The following is a 24392-nucleotide window of genomic DNA, read 5'->3' on the forward strand; positions in this document are numbered from 1 at the left end:
AGATGAGCCGAGCTACCGTTGGGAGTTCCCACCATGCGTGTCAATACGCACCGCCCCACTGATGCCTGTGTGGTGAATGACCGCACCCACCTCTGAAGGTCCATATATGGGCGGTACGACACGCCCCCATGCTCTCTGTACTATACGCGTTATTATCCTGGTTTCCTGTCATTTCTGGCGCAAGATCAATGTGAATAGGTCTGATATTTTACTCCACAACCATGTTTGCTTTTAATCTCCAAATATTTCCCCACACGGTTGGGGTCCTATGGTGTCCCTCACGTTGTTTACTGTTGCCTAGCAACCTTGCTTGGCGCCAAATTGTTGTTTTAAGCGTTCCACTGTGCACTGTGTTCTGTATTCCCTGAAGAAAGTTCCTGTGAGGAACTGAAACGTCGGATCTAATAAACCTATTCTATTTTTGATACCATATTTTGTTTGTCAAATCCTTGGAGTGCTGTCATCCTACGCTTGCTACACATTATTTACTTGGACTAGCACCCAGGTTATTTCCATTTCATGGTGTGCGGACTACACGCATTTTTGTAACTATGGACTAATCCTGCTGGATTTTGCCATTTTTTCCGCACCCAGCCTAGGGGCTCAAGTCTGACTTGGACCCCTCACACGCATACTTACCTTTGGGTAAGTTTTATGTTACCATTTAAACGAAGGTTTATTTTTGGGAACCAGATTTGCTTCCAGATAAGTTTTGAACATCCCTCACTGGCACCTGACGATACACCCCCAGGAGCGTTTCCCTCCACCAACCTGAGATTTCCATAAGAGACCTGTCCTGTTATGGCAGAACACTCATCACAACTACCATTGGACATCGATACCAGCCATGACTTCATGTTCACCACACAGGATGCAGACAGAATACTGTTCTCCATTACCCCGCAAGACATTGCTGTAAGTAAACCAAGTACTGACATTTACCATGATCTTTTGAATCTCAAGAAAAGAGAACAGGACTTACTGCTGCATGGTATTTATTTATCTAATTACCATCGACAGCGCCTGATCCCTAGGGGCTTCAGAGTGAGCAATATTCCCACTCTGGGGAGGAACAGCCCAGAATTCTGTGCGAAGTGGTGCGGGATACTTAATAGGTGTTCGTTCGACCTCATCTTATTAGTAGTGGAACAGGTTGGAAAAGAACTGGCTACAACTAGAGAGGAGATCAGGGTCCTGGAACAACAGCACCTAGATACACTTAAAGCAGACACATCCTCTGACTGGCTAGACAAGCTCCAGAAGCTGGTGGATAAATATAAACAGGACTTAACTTCATTTAAGCAGAACAAACTACAAAAGGTGTCTGATGATTATAAAGCGAGACGAGTTTACGGGTGGCTGATGGGGCTCAGATCGGATAATTATAGAGTACCTTTGAGACGTAAGAAACGCATCCCCAAGTCCTTTACCTCGGTAGACAGTTCTGACCAATCCACAGATTCAGACACCGGACCAGAAAACAAGACCAACAACACTTCTTTTTTAGGAGTAGCCACAAGATCAAAAGCGGTGAAAGAAAAAGAAGACACAGAAGGCACACGCGGCGGGGAGGGCATAAGCATAAGAGGAAAACCCCCCAGGGGGAAGAAACCATAATCTTCAACCTAAGCAAACATATCCTCCAGCCTGGCGAAACCTCACTGCTTTCCAAAGGTTTGTCCTTCGTACCCTCGTCCCCACCCGACCCTTTTGACCTGTTGGTTGATGTATACAAGTTCCAGAGAAAACTCAAACTTAAAGAACATTTTAAAAATACAACAGAGCTTCCTATACCCAAGTTCCGGGCGAAAAGCAATTTTGAACCTCCAAATCCCCCGGCAGCCATTAAAACCTTTGGCAACATCCTCAGTAGAGAGATCGACAACATGAAGCACGATTTCAGGCCTCATCACAATCTCAACTCGCAAGAGAGACGGGCAATCAGGACTCTTAAAGACGACAAAGAACTTGTCATAAGACCAGCCGATAAGGGTGGAGCTATCGTCCTTTTAGACTATGCTTACTATCGAACAGAAATCCTTGGTCAACTCTCTGATACTGCCACCTATCGCTTACTCCCTGGCGACCCCACCATCAAATTCAAAAAGGAACTTGACTCAGTTTTGCTGATGGCCAAGAATGCTGGGTGGTTAGATGTGAACACATTTAATTTTCTGGTGACAAAATACCCCCGAACACCCATTTTATATACTTTACCTAAGGTGCACAAGTCGCTATCTGCTCCCCCGGGCAGACCGATCATTTCTGCGGTGGGCTCGTTATACCAATCTGTCTCAACTTTCATTGATTATTACTTACAGCCCTTGGTGCAATCTATGTCCTCTTACACACAGGATTCTGGACATGTCATCAGAAGACTGAAGGAGCTGCCACCCATCCCAGAGTCTAGTATTTTGGTGACCATGGACGTTAAAAGCCTTTATACAGTGATCCCTCACGATCAGGGGGTACAAGCCTGCAGGAGAGCTCTGCAAGCCTCACCTCCTGGAGATGTACCTATCGAGCTCTTAATCCAACTCCTGGAACTCACACTATCAAGGAACTTCTTCAGATTTGAACAATCATTCTATCTACAGGTGGCGGGCACGGCGATGGGCAGTGCATTGGCACCGTCCTATGCCAACATCTACATGTTGGAATTTGAGACTCTGAACATAGTCCCCTACTGTGGCCATTCGATACTCACTTATTTCCGCTATATAGATGATTTGTTTTTTATCTGGACAGATTCAGAAGAAAAGCTACTTTTATTCCATCAGGCTCTGAACATGGGAGACAGTCCCATTAAGCTTACCCTCAACTACAGCAGATTGAACATCGATTTCCTTGACTTGAACATTTTTCTAGATGGCCCGGGAGTTGGCACCAGACTCTTCAGAAAATCTACTGACCGCAATTCGATCCTACATGCAGCAAGCAACCATCCTCCAAGTACTACCCAGGGGATCCCATACTCACAATTTCTAAGGGTAATACGCAATAACAGCTCCAGAGAGACAGCCGAAACACAGCTTCGAGAAATGTTTGACAGATTCCTCAACAGAGGATACACACAGGACTCACTATACAAACAACTCGAGAGGGCCCTCCACCACACGCAAGCTGAACTTCTGCAAACGAGCCCTAAGGATAAGGAGGGTTCCAAGAACACCCTGATTTTTACTACGACCTACTCGACAGCTTCCCGTCACTTAACAGCCAGCATCAACAAACACTGGCCCATGCTGAGCCTGGACGACTCTCTTAGCCTACACTCCGTCAGGGGACCTATGATGGGTTACAGGAGAGGCAGAAATCTCAGAGACCTACTGGTGAGAACAGACTTTAAGGGCATTACAAACACGGAATCCAGTTGGCTAGCCTCCCAGAGAAAATTAGGGTGCTACAAGTGCCCTGATTGCGTGACTTGCCGGTGCCTACTTACGGGGCCTGACTTTCCCCACCCCCATACGGGAAAAAGATTCAAAATCTTGCACAGACTAGGTTGTTGCTCGACCTATATCGTTTACATCATTACATGCCCCTGTGGTATGTATTACGTCGGGAAAACATGTACAACATTGAAGGAACGGATCAGTAATCACCGCTCGTCCATCAGTAAAGCCCTGAAAGAAGGCAAAGCCTTGCAGCCAGTAGCTCAACATTTTCTGTCCAAAGGGCACACTCTCCCTACCTTCAGGTGTATGGCGATCGACCATCAACCACCCCTGGCTAGGGGTGGTAACAGGGACCAGGCATTACTCAGAAGAGAATCCAGATGGATTCATAAATTGGACACTGTGGCCCCCCGAGGACTTAACGAATTATTGCCCTTGGATGCTTTGTCTGATTCTCTAGATGTACTATATTCTGTGTTGATGCATTACATCCCTGTTAATGTTTGTTTCAATTCTTATCTGCCTGCTAATTGTCACAGTTTTTATGCTGCAACAATGTTGCTTTACTTTCCAGACCCATGACTCACTATATTTGATCATTGGCGCTTCTGATTCACCTTTGGAAACCAAGTAAAATGGAGCGGAAGGGTTGGCTCCTCCTACAAGAGCTAGTGATGGTCCTAATATGTGGGCAAACAGGCAAGGTGTCATGGCGATCTAATAGGCACAGGTGGTAACAGAGGGCTCAGTCTCCCGCATACTTATAGGCACGGACCAATGGTAGAGATGTGCGCAGCACCGCACCTATGTGCGCTGCAGCCACTATACTACTGGGTCCCAGCCTCTGTATTAATGAAGCCGCTGCACGTTGCTAGGGGAGATGAGCCGAGCTACCGTTGGGAGTTCCCACCATGCGTGTCAATACGCACCGCCCCACTGATGCCTGTGTGGTGAATGACCGCACCCACCTCTGAAGGTCCATATATGGGCGGTACGACACGCCCCCATGCTCTCTGTACTATACGCGTTATTATCCTGGTTTCCTGTCATTTCTGGCGCAAGATCAATGTGAATAGGTCTGATATTTTACTCCACAACCATGTTTGCTTTTAATCTCCAAATATTTCCCCACACGGTTGGGGTCCTATGGTGTCCCTCACGTTGTTTACTGTTGCCTAGCAACCTTGCTTGGCGCCAAATTGTTGTTTTAAGCGTTCCACTGTGCACTGTGTTCTGTATTCCCTGAAGAAAGTTCCTGTGAGGAACTGAAACGTCGGATCTAATAAACCTATTCTATTTTTGATACCATATTTTGTTTGTCAAATCCTTGGAGTGCTGTCATCCTACGCTTGCTATATATATATATATATATATATATATATATATATATATATATATATATATATATATATATATATATATATATATATATATATATATATATATATATATAATATCAAAACAGGGGGGTTGTGGGAGCACTCTAAAGGCTTTAAAGTATATATAAGTATAATAAATGCTATTGCATATGTACCCAAAACAGGGGTTATTTTGTTACAAAGTTATGATCATAAAATTGATAAGCCACCATACCACGTCAAGGTAAACCCCGAATGGCGGTCCCTAACTTGTTTTATATTTTATGTGCATTTTAGCATTACCTGTAATCAATGTCCGTTGAACGCTGTTTTTTCACTAAGGGCTTTAGAGTGCTCCCACAACCCCCCTGTTTTGATATTGTATATTTAGCCAGGAGCTGTGGCATAGCTTCAGTGGTTGTAGCACCCCATACCCCCCCTTTAAACTAGTGGTGATCCTATGCTTTTAAAATTGGGCGTTTGTTTTGGGAATATCTCTCCTTTAAAAGCCTGATTGCTGGCTGGGGAGGATTTAGCCCTCAGTGAAAAAACAGCGTTCAACGGACATTGATTACAGGTAATGCTAAAATGCACATAAAATATAAAACAAGTTAGGGACCGCCTTTCGGGGTTTACCTTGACGTGGTATGGTGGCTTATCAATTTTATGATCATAACTTTGTAACAAAATAACCCCTGTTTTGGGTACATATGCAATAGCATTTATTATACTTATATATATATATATACTTTAAAGCCTTTAGAGTGCTCCCACAACCCCCCTGTTTTGATATTATATATATATATATATATATATATATATATATATATATATATATATATATATATATATATATATATATATATATATATATATATATATATATATAAAATTTTCAATACAAAAGTTTGGAGGAAAAAAACACACAATTGCCACACGAGAATTGTGAATTTCCCAACATTCCTCTGGTCAAGGCAGCAATATTCCATCTATAAAACAATAGTGTTTGCTCTTGTCTGCTCAGAAGGGAGAGAGCCGAGTTGGCAGAGAAAGCGGACAAACACAATGGAAGGTTTTGCTGCAGTGCCACTAGAGATTCATGATTGTGTGTTCCCACAGATATTCCCTTAAAATACAACATGAAAGTTGGCAGGGTGGATATCCTTTAGTTAATATGGGGGTAAGTGAATAGCTTATTGGCTGAGGTGCTGATACCAAGAGTGAAACAGAAGGGCATAGATATTCATGGCATGTCCTTTTATTCATTTTATACAGCTCCGGGTATATGAACAGGAATACCATGGGTAATTTTCAGCGTACACCACAAAAATAGTACCAAAACTATTTAAAATTATTGTTTTAATGATAGAGTTATACATTTTATAACTCTAATTGGACATTGTTACCTCAACAAATAGCAAAAACAACATTTTTTTTTGTGATTAAAACAGGCAAAAGGTATGTTCAGTACAAGCTTCCAATTGCAGGAAAAGCCATCTCCCATAGACTCCATTTTATCCAAATAATTCAAATTTTTAAAAACAATTTCCTTTTCTCTGTAATAATAAAACAGTACATTGTACTTGATCCACACTAAGATATAATTAATTCTTATTGGAAGCAAAACCAGCCTATTGGGTTTATTTAATGTTTACATTAATTTTTAGTAGACTTAAGGCATTAAGATCCAAATTATGGAAAAAAGCCCAGGTCCCAAGCGTTTTGCATAACAGGTCCCATACCTGTACTTATTTTATTTATAACTAGCTGAACTGATAATTGTAATAGTTTGAACTGAAAAGAAAGTCTTCTTTGGCACACTGTCCCAAAGTTGTTGCTTCAGTAACATACGGCTAGATTGTAATATTAAATGATATACAATGTTGTCTATAATCAAGGTTGTTCTAAATATAGTACATGGTTTGTGTTTGCCCAAAATGCACTGCTGAGCAGTTTTCCAAAACTTTGCAGGCATTCTGGAATGCCTAGATGTAGTCAGTCTGATAGCGTTGCAGTCCATTGTAAGATGGAAAATATATATCAACAACAAAAAGTGTTGTTGGTCACCTTCCAAATGAAATGATGGTGCCTCAAAAGTTTTCCTGCATTCCATATATATTTGCAAAAGAAAGTTGGATGTGCTCAAACCCTTCAACTTCTAATTTTAAAGAGTGAAGCAACACATTTTTACTTATTCATACAATCGCTCACTGGGTGGGTCCAGGTGCAAATGCCCCAGACCATTCGCTTAAACAGTGACCTTCACATGCATTTTCAGGTTACTCACCGCTCGAAGTCCCTGGCCTGGGTGCAACGCCCCTAACCCTTAGCTTAGGGAGGCCTGAAGACAATTTACTTCCAATGTTGCGTGCACTTCCACAAACCAGAGATCAGCGGTGATTTGAAGAATATATTTATTTCCCCAACACTCCTTAGGAGGAGTATTGGCGAAGTAAAGATATTCTTAAAATCACAGCTGAACTCTGGTTTGTGGAAGTGGACGCAACATTGGAAGGACATTGTCATTCCTGCATTCCAAGTCTAAATGAATGACGTGCTAATTTAAATTCTACAAATAACCTATAATTCTACAGATTCTATGTATAGCAACCAGTTTTGCAGTGGATTCAGGTAAAATGTAAATGTATACACAGTTAAACAGCTATGTAATGGAAAAAGCTCCTTTGGAGAACTATTGCTCAACAACAAAGTAGGCTAATAATGCTACACCTTTTGTTTTGGCTGTATCAGCCCAAGGCCAACACAGCCCTTTAGCAATGACAACCTGTGTCTGTAAAGCTGCCCTGTGTTGCCTCCCATATTCATTTCTCTGGGTACACAGCATGGCATATAGAGTATATATACAAAGCTAATTACTACAGGTACTACATTCATATTCACACCAGATAGCAACATAGAAACCAGTGAATTATGCATTAAAGTTGATTAATAATCTTTCCTACACTGTTTCTGTGACAGATGTAACCTCACTTTCAGGAGCCTAGAGCACACTGAGCATGTGCAGAGTCACTGGCATTTAGATGATATTAAAGAGCTGCTGAACTGCTGGGCTGCTACAGTTAGTTCACTATATTAAACTGGACCTTGTTCCTGTTTAAGGCATTTATTCTCCTATACAATAAATTTTAGAAACAGTATTATTACCTTCTCTAAACTATTTTGCTCTTTGTTTTTACACATCTGTTTTATTCATTTTATTAAGAATCTTTTGCAGACTTCCCACTTTGCCCATTCGTTGAAAGGGTCATTCAAGGCCCGAAATATGTTACTAATGGAGCCGCTGTGAGACAACACTTTATAAATTAGATTATTTAATGTCTTCTTCTAACTGCAGCATGAATCACAAAAGAGTTTGCTCGTCCTTGATTTGATTGTTGAATTAAGATAATTTACATAATTCTATTCTCTCTGATAGAATAGAGTGGTAAGCCACAGTATGATACCGCACTGAGAGATAGATGTCTGGTGTAAAGCAGATAACAATGTGTACAAGGAAGTATTGAATTCCTGAAAAGGTATATTGACACAAGTTCTTTTGTGGTTGCCCTTCTCATTCTGCTAATGCCTTGAGGGTCATTTAGCTTCTGACGAGTTTATGAATAATAAAGGAAATTCCAAATGCTTCAACAAGTTGGACTAAACTTTTCTACTTCCAGACAGATGACCTTGCAGTATATAGTAACTGGTCCTGGCAGCAAAAGTAAAAATTCATAATTTATGCAGAAAAAAAAATAAAGGTTGTGGAGACACAAATTCTTACTAATTACAGGTACCTATTTATTATGTAGTATTTGTCTTGTGGTTATTTCAGAGCCCAGTAAAAATATATTGTTTGATTTTATAGCTGTAGTACTGGTCTGAAGAAACCACTGTTCTAAACTCTTCCTGAATAGGGAGACTGGAGTGATGGGTATCCTGACTCGCTTCTATGAAACCTTTAAACTTCTAATGCATACTGTAAGGGGGTTATTTAATAAAACTCAAATTAATCAGATTTTTTTATGAACATATCGACCAAACTCCCTTCTACAAATTGAACTCATTTATCACAAAATTTTCTCTGTAAAGTTGGAACGAAAAAAATCAAACGTCAATTTTAATTGTACGATTGACTCTTCATAAACTCAACTATCAAATTGTTGCTACGAAAACTCGACTTTATCAAATTGTTGCCGCAAAAAATCAACACAATCGGATTCTCAGACGAAAACCCAGATTTATCCAGCATAGATCGCAATGTCAAGAAACAACTTCAGGTTTGAGATGGAATATTTTGGGATTCCGATTTTTAGCAGCTTCTCTTTGAAACCTCAACCCGATAACTTTGAGTTTTAATAAATCTTGGGGAAATATACATGTCTGTTTTGAATTCAATATAAATTATCTCTAGCAAATATATAAAAGACACGCTGCATCCGAGGGAAACTACTGCATGATCATTTATTATTGAGCTGACTTTGCGAGTTGGTTTCTAGGTGTCACAATAGTGGCTTAGTGATCTAGCTGGCAGTTAATATGGTAGGAGTGAATTATAATTATTGCTTGTTTATTCCAGTGGAAAGAATACAGTTTGAATAGTTCAAAGCTGTTCTTTAATATATATTTGAAAAAATGGTCCACATGGAACTAATTGGGATAGGGCGAGTATGTTATGGTGGCAAAAGATCCTCTTTATTTTCAGAAGAGCTGTCAAGTTATAGAACTCTATGGTGTGTTTAGGTTTCAGGGACAGCAGATGTTTAGAGATTATTTACAAGAAAGAACAGGTTTGACAAAAATGGATTTCAAAAGCCTCAAGCAGTAGGAATAAAAGATGAGCAAGAAAATTGAATTACATTCAGTGACTATAAGCTTTTACAAGCATGACATGTCTTTCATGCTTTATTTGGGCGGGGTGTACACATTTCTATGCAGTTTCATTTTACCAGCCTACAAGTTGGTTGCAGGGCTGAAATAAATAAAGAAGTAAAAAGAAACTTGATGGCGATGGGGTGTTTAGTGTCCTATTATTAGGTGTAAAGTTTTATTCTGTAAGAAAAAATGTAAAAAAAACCCCCCTCAAATCTCAGATATAATAGGTGTATTTATATGAGGAAAACGTCTGCGTCTCTGGTTGCCATAAAATGCTTTCTGGATGTGAAGAGGGTTATCAGCTGTGGCAGAGACTGAAGAGGAGATACAGAAATATTGTAGTAGCCTAGAAATATTACTGAGGTTGAAAAACTAAAATTCCTTCACTCATACAGTATATGTTCTACTCAATGGATAGCTACCTACAGTGTATCACTGCTATTTTTGACTGCTAATAAAAATTGGCTGGGACAGGAGGGTAACACTTGGGAATTCAATAGGATCGGTGTATCTTCATCATCTGCTAAGATCTTGGTAAATTATTTTGTTGTTTCAACAGCTACAAATCCTTTTGTCCCTAAAATTTGGTTGGGCCCTGTGTAGGGTTGCCACCTTTCCTCCCGACTAACTCCGGAGCGGGGAGGGCGGGACCGTGATGTAGCAGGAGGCGGGATGTGATGTTGGAGGCTATGACTTGGCGATCAGCGATTGCCAGATCCCCATGTCAATCTCGGGGAATCCTGCCCAGTTTTCCTAATCTGGAAAACACTTTTGACCCGGGCAGCCCTTCAAAAAACCGGGCTGTTTGGGTCAAAACCGGACAGATGGCAACCCTAGCTCTGTGCTTCTGCTGCAGTGCTACAAGATCTTATACCTTCTTGATGGATAAAATGCTGATGAATAAAAATGGCATGCAATTTTGCTGCTATTAATAGCACTGAGAACTTTACATCTTCAGCTTTCTGTGCTGTTTATGTTAAAATACTTCTTCATAATTAAAAGCTACCGGCTTGGTCTATCAATTAGTGGATTTGGAGCGGTCCTGCTATTTTTATTGCTTGGTTATAGAACTAAACAACATTTCCGCTATTGCAATTTCTTATTCAATAATCCTCCTATAAGGACAGGCCAATAACAATGAATGTTATAATCGAGTCACTGCCTGCTCTGCCCTCAATACCTGGGAGACTAGGAAAGAATAGCAAACACTGCACTATAGGCTGCATTGTTATATGCACGACAATGCAAGTGGCCGCTGCTCCCAATTCAGCGTAGAAAGATAATGCAAAATGTGTTTTGCAGGATTAGATTTGTTTCTATGATGGTTTATTGGAGAATTGTCTTTTTCTATAAGTCTGACTATAATTGGCACATATTGTCATGTAACTGGCAGGTTTTACCCAACAAACCAGAGAAGGAATAGTAAAGTTATATCAACTGTAAATAGCTTAAAAGCGCGAAGATGCACATTAACCTCTAATCATATTTCTGCAATTCATTAAACCTGTCTTTTCTGCAGTACTGTGCATGGTTGTTTGTCTCTATGAGCTTACAGCATGAGGTAGCATAACCCTTATTTTATTTCTCTTTGGCCTCCCCCAGGGATACGCAGCAGTCTGTGCTCATCCTTCCATGTCTGCAAACAGCCGTTCAGTTCAGTCGTTGGGATGGTATTTATGGTATGCCCCTACTTTTGCTGTAAAACTTCACTGGATGTGTCTGAAATCACAAAGAAAAATTACTTTGTTCTCAGCCGAAATGCTGCCTGCCCAGTCCTAACTCAGTTGCCAAACCGCTGAAAGAGGAACGCCCTAGATGTTCAATCCATCCTTCCTTCCGTGTGCAAGCTTGTCTTTTTTATTTTAACTCTAACAAAATATCCACTGTACTCTCTAGTAGCTATGGTTTTTGGTTGGATTTTTTCTTAGCACGGGAGTATTGCAGCAGTATGGATGTTGCATTTACTTACTTTACTTACTGAGGATATATTAAGCAACTGTAGGATTTCTCAAATCATTTTCTGTGAAGCATCTGCAGTGTATTCCCAAATTATCATGCAAAGTGCCCCCACCCCTAAGCCCCAATACACATGTGCAGGAAGTGTGTGCATGGTAGGAAGTGACATAATTACTCATGCAAATTACATCACTTCCTACCACACATGCACTTCACAACCCTCTCTGTACACCAACCCCCTTCTCCGAATTCAGTAGGCAAGTATCTGGCGTTGACAGGGAGAAAGTCTTTGTTTGGGAGGGGCGGTATATGCCTATTTGGTATATATATGTACCATAAAATATAGTATTTATCTTGCTTATATAATGTTGTATGCACAAGTTAAATTCCAACCTTGGTATTATTTGCAAGGAGTTTGTTTATTTGTCTCTTAAGGTTTCCTTTAGGTACTCCAGTCATACAGTCATGTTAAAGGGATACCGCATTGGGAAAACATTTTTTTTCAAAATACATCAGTTAATAATTCTGCTCCAGCAAACTTGCACTGAAATCCATTTTTTAAAAGAGCAAACAAATTTTTTTATATTCAATTTTGAAATTTGACATGGTGCTAGACATATTGTCAGTTTCCCAGATGCCCCCAGTCATATGGTCTGATAAACTTTGGTCACTCTTTACTGCTGCACTGAAAGTTGGAGTGAAATAACCCCCAGCAGCCCATTAGCAGAACAATGGGAAGGTAACCAGATAACAACTCCCTGGTAGATATAAGAACAGCACTCAATGGTAAAAATCCATGGCCCATTGCGACTCCTTCAGTTACATTGAGTAGGAGAAACAATAGCCTTTCAGAAAGCAGTTCCATGTGCAGCACTTTCTGAAAGCACATGACCAGGCAAAATGACATGAGATGGCTGCCTACACACCAATATTACAACTAATAAAAAATAACACTTGTTGGGTTAGGAATTAAATTTTACATGGTAGAGTGAATTATTTGCATTGTAAACAGTATAATTTAGAAATAAAAACGACACAATAAAAATCATGACAGAATCCCTGTAGCAAGATTATGGTTAGAATATACCTTAGCATGTGTTGCATGGTAGAACACTTTAATTGTAAGCTACAATTGGGCTGGGACTGGTGTGAATTAGAAGCAATCTCTATAAAGCCCTGCATAAATGTGCTTTTGCTATATAAATAAATGATAATAAATTATTGCATATTGCTTGTTTGTATTGTACAAAACTGGATAATAAGGTGGCATTTATAAATACTTTATAATGATAATATAATGAATAATAGATACACTTGCAAAATGTTTTGTGCAGGAAATCTCTTTATTCCAAAGTTTTTTTTCCCACTGAAAACAAAGTCTAATGTGACAGATTTCAGTACTGTTCTGCACAGTGGGTGTAGACAGGAAGATATAGGATAAAGGCAGAGAGGTGGCAAGTCATGCACTTAATCTGAAAAACACAATTTCACAAATAAGAATAGAAAGTTGCATTTTGCAGTGTAATATTCTTTGAAAGTATATCATCCAAGTAAACTGGGTCTTTTGGTCTAATTACACCGAACATTAAAAGACTTGTATTGATTGATTGCCAGTAAGGGGGTTAGTTATTAAGGTTCAAGTTCAAGAAAATTTGAGTTATAAAAGTTGATTTTTTTTTGGTCAAAACACATTTTTAAAAACGAGATTTTTTTGAAAAAGACTAGAATTTTTTTATTATATCCCCCGAACCCTGAAAATTGCTTGTTTTCAAAAATACACCATCTAAAACCTGAGGGTTTTGCCCAAAAACTCAAATGATTAGAGCGATTTAAGTTCTTCCCATGGAAAACTCAATCAATTCGGGTTTTGCAACTCAAGCTCGCAGAATCGAGTTTTTTCCATTTGAGTTTTTTCTAAAATAAAATACCATACGAGTTGTGAGTTCATTCAAGGTGTAAAAAAAACCTCAACCTTTGATAAATAACTCCCTAAGTGTCCCAGCTTATATATTTATACACACAGAAATTGTTCTGACATCTGATAGAACCAAAAGATATATACTATTATCATTATACTGTAATAAAATCACAGGACTGCATTTGGTGGAGCTTTTGGAAGAAGTGCATACAAAACTACATCATAATGAGAATTTATAAAGCTATTTTGAAAACTCAGATATTTCTTTTGTGGTGCTGTGCCAATGACACAGGTTGAAAGGATGATTTAATCCTACTTTTTGCCCATTAACAATAAAAAATAGCTGGCAGGAGTTTAATATGAACTAAGCTTAATCGTACTATCCAGCACTGAAGTGTACTCTAATGGTTACGGATATCTTTTTAAATAGCATTTTGTGACATAAATTTCAGAACATGTCTAGTACAGTGAAATTTTGTCAGGCTACACCTATTAATGTCTCAGATTTTATTCACAGCTGAAGACATTCACTTTAATAAGCTGGTTATACTGCTGACTACATTCAGCAATTTAGAAGCTAAAAGGTATCCATCCAACAAATGTAATCAGTATTATGAACTCCGAGATTCAAACAGAGCTGCAGAAATAGAGATTATGTTTATCCTATGTCCTAAATTATCCTAAATTTCAAAAAGGAGATTTCTCATTTTTTACTGATACAAATCTGAACTTGAAGCATATTTCTTAGAAAAGTAAATTTTTCAAGTTTGAGATAATTTTATTTTTCTTACTGAATTCCAATTTGCAAATATGTTTAAGAATTGCTTATTTTCCTCCAGCATTTTATTCTTTTTTGGAATCTAGATTTGCTTCTTGGTTACATGTCTCGTATGTTTTTCTTTCTTCTAGAACTGACTCAATTGAAAGCAGAATGTTAATGCTGGACGGGATGCCAGCAGTAAGAGTTAAAACAGAGCTCCTGGAATCCGAGCAAAGGGTAAGCAAATGTTTCTTTAAAAAAATGCTTTTAAAAGCTGGAATTGAATTTTAGCGGCTGTGTTACAGAGATGTTTTAGGACAGAGGAGTCTATGGCCAACGCAGGATGGCTCTGGCCATCAATTTGTGAAAATAAGAAGGTATCATTGCAGGTTCTGCTTGATCAAGAAGTAGTTAACTACAACAAACCCTTCTTATGCAAATCTTGACATTATCTTTTCTCTTTCATGGCTCTAAGTGAGACTTACAGTCAGTGGGGGCTATACATTTGCTGATAGCAAGCTTCTACTACATCCCCAGAGTCCTTCCACCCACCTTCTAATACAAAAGTGGAGCATGCTATACATGTGACTTGTGGCATACAGGGTCCCAGACCTTAGGCAATTGCCTGACATGCTGAGAAATTCAATCTCCCTGTGGACAGAAGAGCTAACTGAGAATCTGATCACAATTGAGTCCTCCATCTCTATTAAACCTACTTCTACAAAGGGCACAACATTAAATGGTTTTTTTTCTAGGGATGCTGTATGATTCAGTATTCTAGTACTGGATATACAGGGGTCACTGTACACATTCTGTGGGAAAATTCAATTATAAATTAGAATATTGTCTAATCATAAAGTGATGATATTAATATCAAGCTACCTGCATGTGACAAGGACAGTGCATCAACTATGTCCGTAAGAACACATAACAAAGATGTTTGGATGTAACTTCTGGGAACACAAACAAAGCTATTTAGCGGCACTAATATTGTTGTGGCCTTTTTGCAGTTAAACTTTGCTGAACCTTCTATACAGAATGCTAGGGCAGGGTCGGACTGGGATGTGTGAGGTCCACCGGGGCTGATACCCCAAGGTCACCCTGGCGCCCGCCTGCTCACACACCTCCAGCCCCTCCTTCACGCACGCACCTTAACTTACTTTTTGCTTGATCATGGGAGGGGGAGCATTGGCAGAATGCAGGTGGGGATCTGGTCTGGATCAATGGGGCCCACCGTGTTTTTTTATCTGTATCCTGCCAGCCCAGTCCAACCCTGTGCTCGGGACCTGGAGTTTTCTGGATAAAGGATTATTAGTCTATGAATTAATTATATCGTACTTGGGATCATGTACAAAGTACTGTTTTATTACAACGGAGAAAAATTTATTCATTTTTAAAAATTTGAAATATTTGGTCTGTAATTCTGAACTGTTTTTAATACATCCCCTCTACCTAGCCTTCAGTATGTTCAAACTAAAGTTACTACTCACCACCCTCTAAAAAACCCACAACAATAGCCATTACCTGAATCTACTTGAACTGTTCTCTTGGTTAATCTGGCATCTAGCTGTCCTCAAACTACCTCTGCTCTCTGAACTACTACTGTCTGTCAGTATTTGTAGAATGACAATTGCTACAATAACGTTATCAGGGTATAGATGCAGCAGGCACAGGTTCAATTGTCAAAAAGCACACTAGAAAAAATCCTGGTTTATGTCCAACTGGCATAAGAATCCCATGAGTAGCATCCTGACTGCAGATAACCAGAAGATGGTAAAATGGCAAAGAGGAATTACTAGCTGACTTCTAGATTTGTTCACCTAGGCCAAGGTAGTCCTAATTGACGCGGGGTGTGTTCCCCTCACCTAGATGAAAGACATTTACTGTAAATAGCAGCAATTGTTCTAGTGTTACAAAGGGAAATCCCATCTTGCATTTCTGTGCCATTATTTTCATCCAGGCCAAATCAATATCTCATTAAATGTAGAAAGCAAAATGTAAACGTAGAGGTTTGGGATCTATTATCTGGAAACCTGGAAATATGGGAATGCAATTGTTCATAAAGTCCTATTTAAGCAAACCGTTATTAATTCTTTCTAATTTTCTTTTTTTTCTGTGATAACAAACCAGTACCTTGTTCTCAACTAGCATGAATCCATATTAGTGGCAAAATAATAACTTTTTTTAATGTTTATGTGTTGATTAGTAAACTTAAATAATTTTGCTCCAAGTTATGGAAAGTCCCCTTACCCAGAAAACCCGTGGCCCAAGCACTCCAGATAATTGATCCCATAACTATATTCTAATTAGCATAAACATTGTACAAAATATTACTTTATGATAGTGGAAAAAAGCAGTTGACTTTCTCAGTGTCCTTACAGAGAAACATAATGAAATCACTGAAAAAAGAAGCGATAGATTTATCAAAGCAAATTTTTAAAGAAAGTTTTCACCATAGTCCACTAAATAAGGCTCTAGCTCATTTATAAATGCTTTTAAATAATTCCTCTCTGCTAAAATGGGATTTTTTTAAATCTACCAACCTTTAAACCCTAAAAGTGGCCCAGAACGTAGAATCTACGTTCTATGGAAAAGTTGATATAAATGCCACAGAACGTAGATTCTACGTTCTGCAGCATTAAAGGGTTTGGGAATGGAGGAGTGGCTTTTAAAGCTGCTCACTCTATTCTTTCTCATTCCCCAGCTCCGAGGCAACGAGCCTAAGCAGGGAATGATTGGCCCCTGAGGCACGATTGCTCACGGGCCCCAAAGGCAGCAGCAGACATGTGCAGTGGACGTGTTCTGCTGCTGCCCACACTTCCTGGCTGCATAGCTCCGCTCCTTTTACTGGATCAATGATGAAGACGGCTCCTGGACGATCTTGACCCTGCCACCTCAACACACACTTATTTTAGCAATACACATTTACACACATACAATTTTGGGGGATCAGGGGGGTCACACATTGACAGCACTCACGCTGGCACACAACATGCAATTAGCCAATTGTACACACACATACACACTATTTAGTGTAGTTTTTTTCATTGTATTGTCTGTTTTTTGCCTGAAAAAACGATTTTATCGGTATTGCAAATAGCGTATTTGCTAATTTCAGTGCACAATACCTTTTGTATGTTATTTTGGTGATTATACTGCAATTTCAGTGATTTTGCTGCATTTTTAGCCATTTTATTGCATGTTTAGCCATTTTATTACATTTCCAGCTTTGCGTAGGTGTTGTTCGTTTATTTCTGTCCGTAAAACCTATTTGGACATGCTAAAATATTGTGACTGCTGATTACACTAGGCGAAAAAAAAAAAGCTTTGATTTTTGTGGTTTTGTGAGAGTTTAGTGATTTTATACCATTTCGTTTTGTTCTTTGTTAGTTAATTTTGCCCATGGAAATTTTGTCTGCTATATATCCATATTGGGGTCTCTAATGCCAGATACTTTGGTAAACCTATGCACAATGGGCATCAAACTGTTCAGTTGACCCCTGGCAATCATATTCAGGGTGCTTTTTCATGGTACCTAATACAGTGTGGGATATGTGGAGCAGCAAAATAAAACCTTTAAAGTGATTTTTCATAATTTTGATGAACCACTGTGTTCAGACAAGCTTTGATGTTTGGTTGTTAGGTGTAAAGAGACATAGTTAGCCATTTTGGAATAAGCAGAATGTGTACATTTCAAAAATATTCTGGGGGTAAACCTACTGTTTCAGCATTTTTTGGAATCTAAAGTATGCCATTCTCTGCCTTAGTGCTCTCAAAATTTGGTAATATACTGCCGGGAGTTTTTGCTATACAGAAGTCCTAAATCTCCCTAAAACTATACATATCTTGTATTGGCACGTTCGGGAGACATGAGCCTTTCCAAATCAGTTGGATCTTTATGCGTAAAATGAAATATTTTTCTGGTATAATTTCATATATTGTGAAAAAAAGGAATTTTTCATATTTTTTTGGTATTCAGCACTATAAATCTTTTTGCAGAGGTGGAAATACATGAAAACTCAGGCAAATTTAGAAAGCTCAGTTTCTCCCGAAAAAAACAAACCAATGTATAGTTTTCCTAGGTAATCTATAGGTTTCCCCGCAGAAAATGCCCCTAAAGTGAGAGAGCACAAATGTTTCAAAAATGTCTGGCATTTCGCATAACCAAAATGTGAAATTCTGCTGGCACTTAAAGGGTCAAAAAATCTGCCCGATATTTTGCCTTCATAAATTCAGCAAAAGCCATTACATTTGATTATTTTCTTTTTTTGTGCTACCCTCAATTCTGTCTTTAAAAAATATCAAAATAAATTCAGTGCTATTTACAGACCCACTTTTGCTGACAAAGTATGAAACTGTGAAAAAAGATTGTGCTCTGAATACAAAACTGTTATATTTGGTTTATTTGTTTACAAACGTGGTGTTTGAAACGAGCTTGTGAATGGACAATATTGACAAAATGTAAACGAACATATACAAATGAAAATATGCATCAGTGTATTCACATAGACACAAATGATCACCAGGGTTGTGTCATGTGAAAGCACAAACATAGTTCGGAATGTGAGAAGACGCACTAGGTGGAAATGTGTTGCTTTTGTTGGGTTTCTACACTAAATTTGGAAGGAATAAAAAACAATTTGCTTGAAGCAGCAGCTACATTCCTGGCTATATTATTACAGTTGCTTTTGTATGCATTATATAGTTCTACTTAACATTCTAGGTTAAATAAGGTAATGCTAAAATGGTGCCAGTTCACCATATTTTTTACGTTATTAGCTGGCTAATACAAATATAAGTTAGGTATGTTGGGGGTATAAATGGTTTTAAGTTTGTTACATGTCTAGTGACCAAAGCAACCAACCAACCAGCAAGTAGCATTTATTGGCTGGCTGATTAAAAAACAACCTCTCATTGGTTGCTTACTAGATGTGGGCAAATATTAGACTTTTTATTACATTACCCTGTTAATTTGATTGGGGGGCATTTCTCTAATATTGAACCCAATTAATATTTTTATCTGTCCTAAAACATGTATTTTTTGGTATCAAATATTTTTCCATGTTCATACATTAGCATAAATGTGCATTGTTGTACATGTGGCTGTAATCTAGCAACCTCTAACCAGTTTTGTGATAATGGCCAAGGCACCAGACACAAAGGTTTGCTAAAATTCAGCTGTTTAGTCAGAAATTGTAATATATGCTTGCCTGCCTCCAAGCTGTATGTAACAGTTATAGAAAAACAAGACATTTGTAAAAGGGCAAAATAGTTTAAAAGTAAAAAAAAGTTCCAGCATATTCCACAGCACTATACAATAGAAGGACATGTACATCAATCATAAACTGATCTATAAAATAGAGTGCCCTGTTCATTGGGAGCATTGAAGAATATTATATATTATTATTTAACACCCAATAACAGTCAAGATAATGTTGAAGTAGGGAGTCCATCAGTCAGGCTTTTTGGATAATGGGTTTCCGGGTTAACAGATCATTTAGCTGTATTATGTCCCCTATGTTTCTCTTAAAGGGGTTGTTCACTTTCCAAATACTTTTTTCAGTTCAGTTGTTTTCAGATTGCTCCCTACAAATAAAGACTTTTTTCTATCACCTTCTTTTTTTTTTTACCGTTTTCTAAAAAATCTAAATTTAATGTTCCGGTATCTGGTGTTTGAAGATGACAGCTCAGTAATTCAGGTGCAGACTATAAACTGTTCCAATTTTGCAACATTTAGTTGATACATTTTTCAGCAGCATCTTTGGAGTATTAGCAACTATTGTAACAATTCTAACTGCTGCCTTTAATGAAACCCAGGGATTCTGCTCAGCAGTGACAAAGATAAGAAATATATCAACTAAATGTATCAGTTTAGGACAGTTTACCATTTAGATTTTTTTGGCTACTTCGACCATCGAATTGGCTACTTCGACTACGACTTCGAATCGTACTAAAAATCGTTCGACTATTCGACCATCCGATAGTCGACGTACTGTCTCTTTAAAAAAAAAACGTTGACCACCTACTTCGCCACCTAAAACCTACTGAGCACCAAAGATAGCCTATGGGGAATGTCCCCATAGGCTTTCTAGGCAATTTGTGATTGAAGGAAAATCGTTCAATCAATGGATTAAAATCCTTCGAATCCTTCGGATTTAATCGATCGAACGTTTTTTCTTCGATCAAACGAATTGCGGTAAATCCTTCGACTTCGATATTCGAAGTCGAAGGATTTAACTTTGATGGTCGAATATCGAGGGTTAATTAACCCTCGATATTCGACCAATAGTAAATGTGCCCCCAAGTGTCACAGCTAAGGATCCATCTTGAAGAGCCAAATGTGAATCCAGCAAAATACAGTTCTAGGGTGGGATTCCGTTTCCATGGCAACTAAATACTTCAGCTGGAGAAAATCTGCAGTGACGAAAGGGTGGAAAGCAATTAAAGGAAATCATATCTTTGCAAGGAGAAGGGGAAAGCACACGGTTTTAATATTCTGCATTTCCTTTGTGATTTAAACAGGGCTTCAACCTAAATCCCACTTATGAAAATCTTTAACCCAGTTCATCAAAAATTCAGTAGCAGTTGAGAAAAAATACGAGAGAAACATTCAAAACTGTTTATGTTCTTTTAATAATTTACTTATTAAGGAGCTGTTTGGAATGAAGTGCTATATCTGGCAGATCCCCTGCTCATCTGTTTTCACGCTAAGCTTTACAAGACAAAGCAACTAAACAGACTCATGTAGTCTAGCATACAGCATGTCTCCAGTATATATTGCCAGTTATATGCTAAAAAAAAAAGTTCCATTAAAAACAAAATAAATATTTGAGAAAAAATGAAAAATGTAATGAATTTCGCACTTGGTTAACAACAATAGCAGCTAAAGTACCTAAACAGAAGCTGCGATTACATGAAATCTTACACTATAAATGCATAGTCTTAGGGTTCAAGCTTCAAATGCAGCCAGAGAAATATACTATGTGGATTTCTTCAAATGCTATTAATTTAACATCCCTCTAAAACAACAGCTTGCATTAGGATATCAGACTAAATAATATAACAGATAGCTGAATACTTTTCAGCCAGGACCTTGTTGGTCCATGAATGCAATCCTTTCTAGATGGGTCTGCACAGCTTTGCCATATGGACAGTGATGGTTAGAATAACTGCAGTGCTCAGGTCCAAGGTTTTATTCCAATTAGGGCATTGATTTCTCCCGCGCTCCAAAAACATACAGGGAAGTCAACAGGCTACAGATAAAATTGACCATAGTGTGTTAATGTGATAGATCTGTAATCCCCACTGGGGCAGGGACTGATGTGACTGAAAAGCATGCAAAATGTGTTTGGCAATTTAAATAAATGATAATGATAACTGATGTTACTTGGAACCACCTCTGGATGTGTTACAGGCAGATAGCCCTCAGTAAGGTCAAGCAAGCACCCAAAGGTAGGCCTGATACCTTAGTGAAGTTGTGGAAAAGGGACCCCATGAATGATGGCTTCAAATAGTGGAAGACTGCTCCTGTCATATAATTTATGAGTTACTAACAGCAGCTCCACTGAAGAGATTCTAGTTTTGGTGACACCTGCCAGACAGTAGGGACTCAAATGGCTAGGATTCAGGCATAAAGGATAAATTCCTTGAATCAATGGAGCGCTGGTGTCAGCTGGCTGTGGTGTATGAAATTGCCATGTGGAACCTGGTGATGTGATATTGTAACTTGAATATTCTGTGTCACATGTAACAGGGCACTACCCATAATAAAGATACCCCTGGTCTATAGTTCAACACGCTTGCCTTATGGTAGCAGTGGTTTGTGCACCTTATATATATTTAATTGATTTATCACATTATCTATTAATTGAGAGCAGATTATATCTTGATCTATCTCGGAGATTCTGGCATGTGTCTTTTTTCATTGATGATATGTTTTTAGTTGGGCAATATTGTGGCACTGGATACCACCCAAAGTTTTTTATCATGGGATGGGCTTTGTTGGGAAATAAGCAGAGTTTTGGCAGACTTAGTCGTATTTTTTAGCAACCGGGGGCATGGGCACATTTTTTTTCGTTTTTGGGAATTTAAATGGGGGAAAGCAGTGGAATACTATAATATGTCATGTATGTTAATGGTATGTTTTCACTGTGACACTTTACATATTTCTATCCTAACAGTCAACATTTACATTAGTAGCTGCAGCCATCAAGACAGTAATTGAGAAAATAGATGTTCTTCAGTGTTCCACTGCCATATTAATCAACACATTTATTGTACTCTATACCTCGTTTTACTGTTATTTTATGCATTGCCTTGTAGCTCAACAGTGGAATGGACTGTGTTGTAGTTTTTTTACACTGGTTAATAAAATACTTGTTTGTGGATTTTAATTAGTAGAATAATTATGCCTAAATCAGGAATAATGGCGACATGAGCTTTTAAGAGATTCTCATTACATTTAGCATGTGTTTAGTCTCTATAGAGACATTACGTTTAATACATTTTTGCTAAGCCAACACTCATTCTTTGAAAATCATGCTTTTATAAACTCTCATGTGATTCTCATTTCAAAAAATGGCATTATAACAGTCATATAGTTTTTGATGTTTCTAATTTCTAAAATTAAACCTTTAAAGAGAAGACATGGTTACATACAGGTTATTTTACAATTATTTGGAAATAAACATTTATTTCATTCTCACCAAGACAGTTGTAATGGTCTGTGCATGAGAACTGTCAGAGCCCTTGGATTTGATTTTATACGACTGGGCAAAAAACAGGCCATGATCTCATGAGAGGTACATCAGGGATGCCCATATGCATAGTAAGTGTGGTTGTGCCTTGCTATGCATCAAAATGGCTGGGAGCATATTCTTTGATGTGACTGAGGCCATACTCTCCCTATGGGAATCTTCCTTCACTAGGAAAATGTGCGAATTACCAAGCACTTGACAGAGCCAATAGATGACTCCTCTATGGCATGAATAACATAACATTTGGCTCTCAATTTTTTTTGACTAATCAGGAAGTGGAAAATGATGGGTTCTGTTAAAGGGGACCTGTTGCCCAGACATAAAAAGCTGTATAATAAAAGCCATTTTCAAATTAGACATGAAACCCAATTTCTTTTTTTTTTATTAAAACATCCATACCTATTAAAAAGGGTACTAACACACTAGAAATGCATTTGGACTGATTTCTTAAGGAAGCAGGTTTGCTTTAATACCAAGTCATGGTCAAGTAGACTGAGAAAGGATTCAGATACAACTGCTAGGAAAAAGACCAAGTAGCCTCTATGAAAATTCAGGCTTCTCTGAAACAAGGTTGTGTTGTAGTTTCTGCATGAACAAAAACAAGATACCATGGGCTGCATGGTAGAGTTGCCAAAAAAACCCCATTCCTGCACCAGTAAAACAAAACAGCCATTTGCAAGATGCCAGACAGCACCTAGAGGAGCTTAAAACTTTTGGAACAAAGTCATGAGCTCAAGACTGAACTTTATAGTCATAACAATAAATGCTATATTTGGAGAGGAGTCAGCAAGGCCTTTGAAGAGAAGCACACCATCCCTATGGCAAAGTGTTGAGTTGGATCCCTGCTATTGTGTTGTGAGTTTGTGTGAGATACAGCCACACAGGAAATTTAGTCTGAATTGATGACAACATGCAGGCAGCATATTATCAGAAAATATTGGTGGTACAACTTGGACTTTCCAAAATTACAGTGATCCAAAGCATAAGGCAAAGTTGATCCTTTGGTGGCTACAGCAGAAGTGAAGGTTCAGAAGCATCCATCACAGTCATTCCACGTTAGGGTGCATGCAGTTCATTCTAGACATCTAAAGAATTTACCGGACCTGGAGGACTTTTGCCAAGAGGAATAGGCAGTTTTGCCGCATAAAAAAAATAGAGTCTCATTTACAACTATCACAAAAGACTGCAACATATTCTTGATGCTACAGGGGGCAATACATGATATTAAGAACTAAAGGGGGAATGTAATATTGGTCTCTAACGCAAAAATAATTTGCAATTTGTTCGCAATGCGAATAATGAATAGTGAATATTTTTGCCTTTGCAACCACTTTACACCTCATGCAACAGTAGGGTGGCGATTTGTGAATCTAC

General features: G+C 38.5%; 1 protein-coding gene across 3 annotated transcripts in view; it reads left to right on the forward strand.

The window, feature by feature from the left end:
* The window catches only part of klf12.L (Kruppel-like factor 12 L homeolog), a 129635-nt gene that overhangs the window by 66505 nt on the left and 38738 nt on the right, over positions 1-24392 (forward strand). For 2 of the 3 annotated variants that reach the window (XM_018247285.2, XM_018247283.2), the window contains exon 2: positions 14412-14499. In XM_018247285.2, the coding sequence (XP_018102774.1) occupies positions 14434-14499 (66 nt within the window). In that variant the 5' untranslated portion in view covers positions 14412-14433. Of the gene's footprint in view, positions 1-11230; positions 11308-14411; positions 14500-24392 lie in introns of all 3 variants that reach the window. The other variant, XM_041582450.1, reaches the window with a different exon arrangement.

Source organism: Xenopus laevis, chromosome 2L, assembly GCF_017654675.1.
Source record: "Xenopus laevis strain J_2021 chromosome 2L, Xenopus_laevis_v10.1, whole genome shotgun sequence".
NCBI classification, from domain to species: domain Eukaryota; kingdom Metazoa; phylum Chordata; class Amphibia; order Anura; family Pipidae; genus Xenopus; species Xenopus laevis.